Raw genomic sequence first — 13,063 nt, forward strand, 5'->3', positions numbered from 1 at the left:
ATTAATTAAATAAATTAAATTTTAAAAGTAAATTAAAAAATGTATTTTAAAAATTTTGGGCTGCACCACACAGCATGCGGGATATTAGTTCCCCGACCAGGGATCAAACCTGCGCCCCGTGCAGTGGACACAGGGAGTCTTAACAACTGGACCTCCAGGGAAGTCCCTAAAAAACGTATTTAAAAATTTTTTTTCTCCAGCCCTGCCTCTGCCCAATTTTCCTTGCCAGAGACAGCCACTAATTTCTTATATATCCTCTGGCAGTATTTTTTTCATAGATGTGTATAAATCTCCCCTCTTTTGAAACATAATGTACACTCCTCTGCATCTTGCTTTCCTCAATTAAATGAGTATCGTGTTTTAAAACAAAACCATAGTGTAAAAGTTAGGCAGTACAAAATGGAATCGTTGATGAGAGACGGGGAAGTATTATTTGCTTCACAGAAGGGTTCCTACTTAGAGAAGGACTCAGGCAGGATTCCCTTGAACAGAGACCCAAGGGAATTCTTTTTTTTTGAGGAGGGAGTTGTTTGTTTGTTTGTTTTTTGGCTGCATGGCTTGTGGGATCCTAGTTCCCCTACCAGGGATCAAACCCGGGCCCCCTGCAGTGGAAGCGTGGAGTCCTAACCCCTGGACCACCGAGGAATTCCCATGAGTTCATTTTCTTGTGTGTGTGATCTCCCTCTCTCCCTCTGTGTTTCTGTTTCATCGGGGTGTAATAAAAATAGCAGTGAACTGGGCTCCCCTGGTGGCGCAGTGGTTAAGAATCCACCTGCCGATGCAGGGGACACGAATTCGATCCCTGGTCCAAGAAGATCTCATGTGCTGCGGAGCAACTAAAGCCGTGCACCACATCTACTGAAGCCTGTGTGCCTAGAGCCCGTGCTCCGCAACAAGAGAAGCCACTGCAATGAGAAGCCAACGCACCGCAACGAACAGTAGCCCCCGCTCGCTGCAACTAGAGAAAGACTGCCCGCAGCAATGAAGACCCAACGCAGACAAAAATGAATAAAATAAATTTATTAAAAAAAAAAAAGCAGTGGACTGGGGCCACCCTTGCTTGCCACCACTCAGGTGGGTTCTGGTCACGTAGGCTTAGAATGACCATATGATTTATTACCCGAACTTGGGGACTTCTAAGAGTGAAAGGGGTGCCCCACACATCTCTCCAGAACCACAAACCAGGTTGGTCTCGGGCAAATCCGGGGTGTATGGTTTCCCTGCTGAGACTCTCCCTTACCTTCAATTTCTTAACCGGCAAGTGGGGATGTGAACACGGTGTCCTAAGAAAGAAGGAATTTTCTGAAATAATTAGGAAAATGCATCAACATTTGAGCTAATTATGTGAAAACAGTAACTAGTTGTGTAAAGGAAGGGAAAATAAAGCAGCACATTTTGAACTGGTGATGTCATTCACACCTGTCAAAGGGGCCCTAATCCAATGCCCTGGGGAGAGGTACAGTTTGTATTCAAGGGACGGGGTGGATTATCTTTTGTGAGGTTCACCAGAAAATCAAGCAGAGTGAGTTTGATCATTTACTAGAGTAACATTAAATGAGGACCAAGAGAATAATAGGTATTAATTAGCACAAAATGTAGTAGAGTTTTAGGTACACATATACACACATAGATTGCATATTCTGGAACATGGCTAGAATCCACTTTTACAGCATAGAAATAGTGAGAAATGGCTCCCTCTTGGCTAAGAAAGTTTTATGACTTAAGTACCCATAAATTGCTGAAGACAATGCTGTGGCTCACACCAAGGTGAAGGTCTCCTTTGTAACTATGTGTGTACATGGAGGTGCTGGATCAGGTTTTAGTACGAAAGACAAACGACATCAGATGAAAGCTGGACACAGAGCAGGAGACAGCCTGAATTCAGGCGGGCATAGTGCCTAAATGTCCTGTAGCTCCACCCCACCCTTTAGTCCTGAGTGGAAACGAGAGAGTCAGCCAAGTTATGCTAGAATGCCAGGTATTTTCCTTAATAAGAACTTAAATAAACTGCAGAGCCCTGCTGGGAAAACAGACAGCTCAACATACCCTAATGAAATGCTCTTGAAGAAAGCTTCTGTGTCTCCCATTCCTTTCCTGAATTGGATCCAAACTATGACTAAAGTGCCTTCGATGGAGGGAAACCAGGGCTATCTGGGAAAGAGTGATGGAAAGTTTTCTTCTTTTTTTCCAGAAAGGTCTGCACCTTCTGTGAAGACTACTGCTGGCAGAGTGCCAGACTCTCAATGTCAAGGAACAAGAGTGGGTCTTGGTGAACTGGCCGGTGTCCAGAGCAGAAGAGGCGCTGATAATGAGAGCCTTCTCTCTCTTTTGCTGAGTCCTTCCGTGAACTCCCTGCAGAAGCCACCCGCAGCCGAGGCCTCCTGTAAACCATCCCTGTTCATCCTCAAACATCCTCAAAGCCAAGTGTTTCAGAATCAACCTTTTCTTCTGTGAAAATAAAAGTTCCTCTATCTTCCATGTCACCTAACTTGTTTTTGTTGTTATTGCTGATTTGGGTATGTGGTAAACCATCACGGAATTCATTTGTTCATGTATTCAACAGGTATTTATTGAGAGTGTAGTGTGTGTCAGACACTGTTCTAAGAACTGGGCCATACTGGTGGATAAAACAGCTGTGGTCACTGTTTTCAATGGTATTTGAGGTCCTGGAGAAGAAAGGGGAGAGAGAAGCAAATAAATGTAAAATTATACATTCTGTTAAGTCAAACAGGAAAAGAACAGGGTGATGTGAGAGAATAATGGGGGGAGGAGAGCAGAGGAGGATTGTGGCAGAGACAACAGAGGACTGAGTGGAATTTAGTCGCTCCTGGGCTCCAGTATCCAGGCCATCTCAAATACAGCAGTGCGCTTAATAGGCAAACAAAACTAGTTTATTCTAAGACAGCTGCTGGTTTCCCTTCCAACCAGATGGTCATTGCTAAGCCCCTTCTTTATAGAAATTCTGGACTGCGAATTGTCCTCAGCCCCAGAAAGTAACAGGGTCTTAAAAAGGCTGATGGAGTGAGTCATATATTTTGGGCACCTTTTACTTGGCTGTTACAAGGAGGCGAAGAATAAGACAGACATGAAGCTTGTGTTGCTCTTCACCCAAATGAACCTCTCCCACCAATTTTAGGCCATTTCTTCTGGTCCCCAGAAGCCCACCTCCCTCCCCATTAACAGAAGGTAAATCCTGTGTTACACCCCAGCAAGAAGAGGGTGACAAAAACATAGTCTGAAAAAGACCTCACAAAGGCAAAGAAGTTACACTTGATAAAACCCTCTACTAATTGCAGTTCCAAACAGTGAAAAGCAGATTTCAGTGCCACTGCCTAATTTTTATTTTATTATTGTTTGGTATTGCTTAATTATTGGTTGCTGTTAAACATATAGAGTTCTGCCAGGTGTTGTTCTAAGCACTTTATAAATATCAACTTATTTAATTCTCAGAACAACCCCATGAGATGGATTCCATTGTCATCCCCATTTTACAGATGAGGATACTGAGGCACAGAGAGATAAGGAGATTGCTGGGGTCACACGGCTAGTTAATGACAGGGCACAACTTTGAACTAGCAATCTGGCTCCCGAGCCCATCTGCCTAACCACCATGTTGTGTGTCCTCTGAGTAACATAGCTAGTATATTTAAGTAGTTATGTAAGTATTCGTAATATACTTTAAAAGAGCACACAAATTATATATATGTGTGTGTATATATATACATATATATAATGTATATATATAATTTGTATAATATATTTGTATAATATATTATATATAATTATATATAATATATATATAAATATATTATATTTGTATAATACATATATATATATGACCAACATCTTTTCTTTTATAAACTAGCATCTCTCTCATGGTTAAATAAGTGATTTCAGGACGGGGGCATTTAAGGATCTTAAGGCTGTCTGGTGCTTTTGGCAAGGAAAAAGATCAAATAAGCAAGCTATAAGGAGAAGTGAAAACCTTCCATTATACTGTTGCCATGTAGCTTCTAATTTTACCTCTGTTAGGGCAGGTACATACCTTATCATGCTGAAAGCCAGAGGGCCCAGAAGAGAAGCCCCTTATTCCCTACATTTAATTCGAAGCCTGTCTGTCTCCCCTTTTCTGTTACTCTGGGCTCTATTTCTATGAAGACAATATTCCATGTGTTTTACAAATGGTGCTCGAAAAAGTGTACTTGGCCTGTTTGGATCCTTGGTGTGGGTGAGTCAGGGATTTCCATTCAGCTTTGGAAAAGGCTGAAAAGCTGTCTTGCTGGAAAAGTTCCACTGTCCTCCCGTTTTCCTTGGCTGTGTCTTTGCTGCCTGTTACCAGCAAGATTAACTCGTCCTGAAGTTTTGCATGAAAACTAATTTTGAGTTTCTTTTGCTCTTGTCATTTGCTTCTTGCCCCAGACCAGAATTCTCTCGTGGTCTCAGTCCCAACATCAAGACTGTAATTTAACAGCAGAGGGTGCTGTGAGCCTGTGGTTGCCCAGGCCTCCGCCAGAAAAAAAGAAGATAAAAGAGCCCCCGCTGATTCAGCCAGCCTGGAAGAAGGCTTCTCATTGTCTTGGCCCCTTGTGGCTACTGAAGATCTTGCCTGGGGGACGTGGAGTAGTGAGACGTTTCTCGAAAAGCCAGCAGGGAAGGAAGAGACAAGTTGTGGCCTTCTGGAAATGATTTGTCATTTGTGTTTTTGAGAGTTTTAACCCTTCTCTGGTCAAATTGATGCTTGATATTTTATGCCCTTACCTCCATGAAGACCAGAGATTCTGAATAGTGCTGAATCCTAACTTAATTCAGAAAACAGCATCCGCTTTCTGGGCTCAGCCTTAGTTTGCAACGACAAGGCTAAATGCACTAAGGTCAGAATCATGGGTAAACATGGGACCTGTTTTGATGCCTCCCTCAGGAGAATGGTGAAGAAAATTGAAGTCCGCCAGCACGCCAAGTACACTTGTTCCTTCTGAGGTGAAATCAAAATGAAGAGCTGAGTTGTGGGGATCAGGCACTGGGGTTCCTGCATGAAAATTGTAGCTGGTGGTGCCGGAACCTCCCAGCCCACTTCTGCAGTCACAGTAACGTCTGCCCTCAGAAGACTGAAGACATGCAAAGGCCAGTAAGAGCTCCACCATTTGAAACATTGCTAGCTCATAATAAATAGCTTGATTTATGTAACAAACACACAAAACAGAATACAGCATTCATGATTCCCATTTTCCAGCACCCCCTGGAAACCCCTGCTGAATTCCTCTATACTGATGCTATCAATGGCTGCAGTAAGACAACAGGGAACATTTCTTTCTTTGTTTCATCTTTTTGTAAGCTGAGGCTTGACTGCTACCTCCAGGTTATCTCTGTTTTTCTCAGTCTTCCTGAAATTCTGCATCTTTAACTCTTTTTTTTTTTCCAGCTTCTTGACTTCCTACAACGTTTTTCATGTCTTGATTATTATTTTTTTACATCTTTATTGGAGTATAATTGCTTTACAATGGTGTGTTAGTTTCTGCTTTATAACAAAGTGAATCAGTTATACATATACATATGTTCCCATATCTCTTCCCTGTTGCATCTCCCTCCCTCCCACACTCCCTATCCCACCCCTCCAGGCGGTCACAAAGCACCGAGCTGACCTCCCTGTGCTATGCAGCTGCTTCCCACTAGCTATCTACCTTACGTTTGGTAGTGTATATATGTCCATGCCTCTCTCTCGCTTTGTCACAGCTTACCCTTCCCTCTCCCCATATCCTCAAGTCCATTCTCTAGTAGGTCTGTGTCTTTATTCCTGTCTTACCCCTAGGTTCTTCATGACATTTTTTTTCTTAAATTCCACATATATGTGTTAGCATACGGTATTTGTCTTTCTCTTTCTGACTTACTTCACTCTGTATGACAGACTCTAGGTCTATCCACCTCATTACAAATAGCTCAATTTCGTTTCTTTTTATGGCTGAGTAATATTCCATTGTATATATGTGCCACATCTTCTTTATCCATTCATCCGATGATGGACACTTAGGTTGTTTCCATCTCCGGGCTATTGTAAATAGAGCTGCAATGAACATTTTGGTACATGACTCTTTTTGAATTATGGTTTTCTCAGGGTATGCCCAGTAGTGGGATTGCTGGGTCATATGCTAGTTCTATTTGTAGTTTTTTAAGGAACCTCCATACTGTTCTCCACAGTGGCTGTATCAATTTACATTCCCACCAACAGTGCAAGAGGGTTCCCTTTTCTCCACACCCTCTCCAGCATTTATTGTTTCTAGATTTTTTGATGATGGCCATTCTGTCATGTCTTGATTATTGACAGAAAGCAATAGCAACGTTTTGTATTCCTGGCTATTTCAGTTACCTTTGCTCTAAGCAAATTTGCTTTATAAGATATATTTTTATAAAACCCTTCACACCAGGCTTTCATGGCAAGATAGGCTGATAAGTTCATAAAATAACCTGATGGACACACTCAATTTGCTATTTCTGACAAGTGTAGAATATATCTATCGTGGAGAGCTGGCTTCAACTGTTTCTATGCGATTTCACAACCACAGTGAGAGAAGGGGCTATGGGGATGCAGAGGGAACTTGGGCAATGCGTGAGAAAAGTTGTGGTGGCAGACTGGGCTCTGATGGCATCAGCAATCACCTGGAATATAAACTTGTCAAGATTCTAGACCTGAACAAAGCAAAGATACTGCTAGACAGACAAGGACTCAGAAATGTTATTGCCTGTGCTCCCTTTCCGGACGAACAAACAATGTTTGATTTGACGTGTTGGATAAACTCCAGCCAGACAAGAGAAGAATTCAACAAAGAGGAAAACATAGGATTTAAGAAACTGAAACTGAGAACTGCAGGGAAAGAAAAGCTGCTTTACGGGGCAACGAACATTGAAGAGCTGATTAGAAACATCTAAACAATCACAAAGGCACACTGTTCAAGAAAGTCACGATCTGAAAATAAAGCAAACTATAGTTTTTAAATGACTCTGAGAACTGAAGAAGCAGAAAGAGCAGCATTTTCCAGACTACGAAGGCCGTGCCTCCGTTAGCTAGGTAATTCGGGGTGGGAGTGGGGAGTGGGGAGTGGGATTGACGGGTGCTCTAATTTTGTGAACCATCATTTTGGATTTATAATAGTTGCTAACCACAATTGTTTCCCCATGATGCACTTTGTTGTTTCTTTTCACTTTGACTGCCTTTTATAGAATAGTTTTATAGGATCTTTTTCGGTGATGTATTCAAATCATTTACCAGTTGCTATGGCATGAGTCCTGACCAATTTCAACAAATATTTATTGAGTGCCTCCATGTGCCAGACATTATCCTAGGTGCTTGGAATACATCAGTGAACAAAACAATTTCTGCCCAAGTAGAGCTTACCTTATAGTGATGCAGACACATCAGAAACAATAAATCAGTAAGAGAGGACGAAAGAAAGGGAGCAGGAAAGAGAAGCAGGATTGGGAACGCAGAGGGTAGGAACAGGGAGAGGAAGGTAGTAGTGTGGATGGAACTTTTAAATCGGGTCGTCACGGAAGGCTTCATTGAGAAGATGAGACTCAAGCAAAGACTTGACAGAGATGAGGGCATCAGGCAAGCAGGTATCTGAGGGCAGTGTGTGGGGGCAGAGGAGAGCTGGTGCCAAGCCCTCAGGCTGGAGTGTGCCTAGTCTGCGGCAGGGACCGCAAGGAGCCACGGTGGCTGGAGTGGGGGCTGCAGTGGAAGGAGAGGAGCGAGATAAGTGTCCTTGTCCCTCCATCCCTCCACCAACCCGAGAGGAGTGCAGTTCTTACTCTGAATGACATCCCACCCACTGAAGCATCTTAAGCACAAAGGCCAGCGTCTGACTTTCATTTAAAAATGATCACAATGGTTGTTCTGATGAAAAAAGACTGTAGGAGGCATGGGAGGAAGCAGGGGGTCTGTCAGGAGGCTGATGCTGCCATCCAGGTGAGAGAAGATGGCACCTTGGATCCAGATGGGCAGTGGTGGGTTCTGGATATACTTGAAAGTTAGAGCCGTTGGGATTTCCTGACCAACTGGATGTGGAAGTGAGGGAGGGAGAGGGGTGAAGGACCACTCCTGGGCTTGGAGGATGGTGCCGATCCGAGAGGGGCTGGAGCAGGACCCTGGGAGCCTCTTGCTGGCCCTTCAATGCTGTGGCGGTGTTAGGGGAGTCCCCTGGGGGGCGGGAGGCGCCAGGACAGCAGGGGCACTTGGGGAGATCTGCGCATGTCTGTTTCCGTGCTTACCCGCCATCGGCAGCCCTGGATGTTGTGCTTCCGGCTCAGCTTTTCCTCATTCGTTTCTCTTGGAGAATGAACCTAAAAGTAGGCTTAGATCTTAAACTTATTTTAAATTAAAAAATAGGTTTTTGATTCTCCAGTTAGATATCAGAGAGGTCTTCTGATTTTTAGGGGACAGTTGACTAAGTTTAACTACCTGAAAACAAATGTTACTCATTAAGAGACATTAGTTAATTAAAAAAAAAATACCGAGGGCTTCCCTGGTGGTGCAGTGGTTGAGAGTCCGCCGGCCGATGCAGGGGACACAGGTTCGTGCCCCGGTCCCGGAAGATCCCACATGCCGCGGAGCGGCTGGGCCCGTGAGCCATGGCCGCTGGGCCTGCGCGTCCAGAGCCTGTGCTCCGCAACGGGAGAGGCCACAACAGTGAGAGGCCCTCGTACAGGAAAAAAAAAAAAAAAAACACCTAAAGTATACTAAACAAAAAAGAAAAAAATTAGAGAAAGCCTGAAACCTTTGGACACCACAGTTTTTACCCTGACATTTTGATTGGAAGGGTGTTGTAACTCAGGAGACATTTTCTCATAAAGCTACATACTTTGGGACTTCCCTGGTGGCGCAGTTGTTAAGAATCCGCCTGCCAATGCAGTGGACACGGGTTCAAGCCCTGGTCCAGGAAGATCCCACGTGCCGTGGAGCAGCTAAGCCCGTGCACCACAACTACTGAGCCCGCACTCTAGAGCCCTCGAGCCACAACTACTGAGCCCTCGTGCCACAACTACTGAAGCCCGTGAGCCTAGAGCCCGTGCTCTGCAACAAAGAGTAGCCCCTGCTCACCACAACTAGAGAAAGCCTGCATGCAGCAATGAAGACCCAACACAGCCAAAAATAAATAAATTTTTAAAAAATGAAAAAAAAAAAAGGATGGCTGGCTTCAGGAGGCTGCCTCCAGTAAGAATTCTGGCCCTGGCCAGTGAATGCATACGCCCACGTGTGCGCGTGTGTGCGTGTGTGTGCGTTGGGAGGTTGTGTTTCCTGCTGTTAACGGAAAGAGGACAGGTTGATCAACTAGAACAAAGGGACCAACCCAGTGGACATCATTGTCAACAAAGAGACAGCATGATGGTAGTTGCCAAGGAATATGAGGAATAAAAAGAAGAAGGAAGTACGATTATATTGTGGGTGAAGGAATAAAACTTTAAGCAGAAATATTGTAGGTAAAATAAAATAGATGAAAGATTTTATATTAGAAAAAAATGTAATCTTAATAGGGAAAATCATTGTGAATGCATGACCTTTAACAGAAATATGTTTTTCTGACTGCAGCCCATTAATATCAGCACTTCTGCCAACCCCTGACTCTCACTGAAAGGAATTGAGACTTCTTGAAGGAGGATTCTGCATCTTGGAGCAAGGAAAATTTAGGATGGGCTTAGAAAACAAGGGTTTCAGACAGGTAATGGTGGAAGGATAAGGAAGCTATGGACCAAAATGCAACAATTTTGACACCAAAAAAGAAAAACCAATTATGATTAACTAAAATGAGTTGAGTGTGTGAAAAACCTCAAGATAAAGAAGTTGATGTATGATTTCTTAAAAAGATAAATACAGCCAAATATGTTACCTTTAATCAATAGAGTGTCAATAAATCTGGACTTTTAAGATTAAATTAGTAGCCTTATGCATTTTTTACAGTGTAATCAGGAAAGTGTGACTACAAGAAATTAATGTGAGACAGATAGTTCTGGAAAAAGGTAGAAATTGTACCAAGAACAGGAAAGACTGATCAAGACTAGTGGTCACACATAATAAACAGAAAGTATATGTGTGGGGGTCTCACAGTGGAGCAACTCCAAAGTTTTCCAAGATGAAGAATTACCCAAATATTCTAAACGGGAGAGAGGGGAAACTTCCGGAGCTCCCTGTTAATCATAATGAGATATGACAAAGCACACATACATTTTAAATATAATTGCAACAGACCCGGTCAGTACTGCGTATCATACAGATGATGAGACAGTGGGATTTGGCTAAGCAAGATTGTAGAATGCACTATTTTGGTGGGAGACACCAAGTTCCAAGGGATGAATTAGTACAATCTATCGATGTAGCAAGTCAAGTTTAAGTAGAAAACGGGATCTTGGGTTGGAAAGTACGACCAGATCCATATACTGGTCCAGAAGGTTTAGAACGTGGAAACCTAATCTTGGCTGGTCAGAGATAGTATTTTTTTTCTGTCTTGGTTCTGAAGATCACTGTAACCCTACGAAGACAAAGGAAAAATAAAATTGCTGTGAACCTACGAGAGTGTCAAATAATCCTAGAAAGGGAACCCAAGAGAGTAAGAATAATATATACAGCGACGATGAAGGTGAACATTGACACCCACAGTATTATGACTTATGTAACCACTTAAGTGTAACTGCCTAATAATGAGTTCTGCTATCGCTGTGGCGTTCTGTGGATGTTTTCTCTGCTTTTATGATGTTCAAAGCATCACAAAGGGGACAGGGAACTGGAGTGTCACAGGGGCTGAGGCAATGTGGTGACTGCTGGTTAAGACACCAAGAGATCTGTGACCTTCAATGAAAAGATAAAGTCCCACCCTGAAAGCCCTGGGGTTGAAGCAGGATTCAGTTGACACTTTCTGCCTAGAACCTTCGGGAGTCAATCTATCTTGAAAAATAAAGGCAAGAAAATAAATAAATAAATAAAATAAAATAAAATAAAATAAAATAAATAAAGGCAAGACTTACTCATGACTTCCTCATCATCAGCTGCTTCAGGAGTTTGTTCCCCGCCTACTGGGGAGTAAACCTCTCCTGGGAACCCAGAGGCCAGAGTTTCTCCATAACCTACCCTGTCCTTTGGGTTTTCAACCTCTTTCTAATTTTCAGTTGGGAACCTAAGAATGTCTTTTTATTGAGTCATTTGTGGAACTCGAATTTATAATTTGTTAGCTGGTTTTTCCAACTATTTTCCAGGAAATAGCTGTCTATTTTTCACGTATCAGTCAACAGAGACTTTCGGAGGCCACCTCTGTGTTAGGCCCTGAGGCATGGTGGTGATCAGAGCAGGCACGAGCTGCCCTCACCGGGCTTGTAAGGGTCTAGTGGGGAAGACAGACGTGGCTCAATAAATCACACACCTGGCACTTGCTAGAGAGGAAGGGTAACCGGGGAGCTATGCATGGGCTTATCAGGGGCTCTTGATCTAGCCTGGGGGTGAGGGGTGGTTTCCTTGAGAAACTGCTACGGAATGGGAAGGAATTTTCTTGTGATGTGGGGGAAGAGTGTTCTGAGAAGAGGGCTGTGCAAAAGCCCCGAGGAACCAGGCTGGGGTACACAGACCGAGGCGAAGGTGGCAAGGCGCCACCCAAGGCGCAGCTCAAGCTGACTCCTGGAGGCCACGTAAAGATTTGTTTCTTTTTTTGTAGTAAGAGATTTATTGAGATCATTCACATACCATAGAATTTATTTATCTAACGTGTACAGTTCATTGGTTTTCAGTAGATCCACAAAGTTAAATAATCACTACAACCAATTTTAAAACATTTTCATCACCCTCCCCCCACCCCCAAGGAAACTTTATAGTCTTTGGCAGTAATCTCCATTCTCCCCATTTGGGTTCTGGACCCAATTTCAATGTGTGTATGTGAGTGTTTCCCCAAACATCCAACAAGCAATTATGGGGACACAGCCTGGGCGTCCTACAATTCAACTCAATTCTGACACCGTCTACCTGGACATTGAGGTTAAGGGCTCAGTTCTCCGAGACTGCCCTCCCCTCCAACCCTCCATTCAGAGGCCAGTCTTGTTTTTTTTTTTTTTTTGGCGGCACATCATGCGGGATCTTCCCTGACCAGGGCTCGAACCCCTGTCCCCTGCACTGGCGGGCAGATTCTTAGGTTCCACCGACCCCCTCCTTGGGTTCGACTAACTTGCTAAGTGGCTCAGAGAACTCAGAGAAACATTTTACTTAACTAAATTACCGATTTATTATAAGAGGATATAAACTCAGAAACAGCCAGATAGAAGAGATGCCTAGGGCAATGTATGGCGAAAAGTCGTGGAGCTTCTATGCTCTCTCCACACACCCTACTCTGCCCAAATCTCTTTGTGTTCACCAACCCGGAAGCTCTCCAAACCCCACCCTTCTGGGGTTTAGGGAGGCGTCATTACATAGGCATGACGGATTACATCATTGGCCATTAGCAGTTGATTCAACCTCCAGTCCCTCTCCCCTCCCAGGAGGTCAGGAGGGTGGGACTGAAAGTTCCAACCTTCTCATCACGTGGTTGGTTCCCCTAGCAACCAGCCCCCATCCTTAGGCGCTTTCCAAAAGTCACTTCATTAACATAAACTCGGGTGTGGTTGAAAGAAATTTGTTATGAATATCGACACCTTTATTGCTCATATCACTTAGAAACTCCAAGGGTTTTAGGAGCTCTGTGCCAAAAACCAGGGACAAACATCATGTATATTTTTTATTACATCGTATACCTGGCTGGTATGTTTTGAGTTTGAGGCACTGTGAGAAATTCAGGTTAAATGGGTAGTTGAATGAACAGCTCTAGAAAGCAGTGGAGACTGGTCTGGAAGGAGATAATTTGACAGTCACCGGAAGACAGGCAGAGGCCCTGCAGGAAACAGATGTATGCTCCAACGGCTTGCTTTGAGGAGAGTTTAAGAAAGGGGCTGTTGTAGGGTTGAAGGAAATCAAATAAAAAAGAGAGCGGGTACTTTCCTGGTGGTGCAGTGGTTAAGAATCCTTCTGCCAATGCAGCGGACATGGGTTCGAGCCCTGGTCCGG

At 43.6% G+C, this 13,063-nt stretch overlaps 1 protein-coding gene across 1 annotated transcript; it reads left to right on the forward strand.

Moving 5' to 3' along the window:
* Positions 1-1,971: 1,971 nt before the first annotated feature.
* LOC132414958 (large ribosomal subunit protein eL43-like) lies at positions 1,972-5,129 on the forward strand. The gene is given in 2 exon segments (XM_059997958.1): positions 1,972-1,978; positions 4,810-5,129. Coding segments are annotated over 2 exon segments (327 nt in total).
* Positions 5,130-13,063: the final 7,934 nt, after the last annotated feature.

This window comes from Delphinus delphis, chromosome 19, assembly GCF_949987515.2.
Source record: "Delphinus delphis chromosome 19, mDelDel1.2, whole genome shotgun sequence".
Lineage (NCBI taxonomy): Eukaryota > Metazoa > Chordata > Mammalia > Artiodactyla > Delphinidae > Delphinus > Delphinus delphis.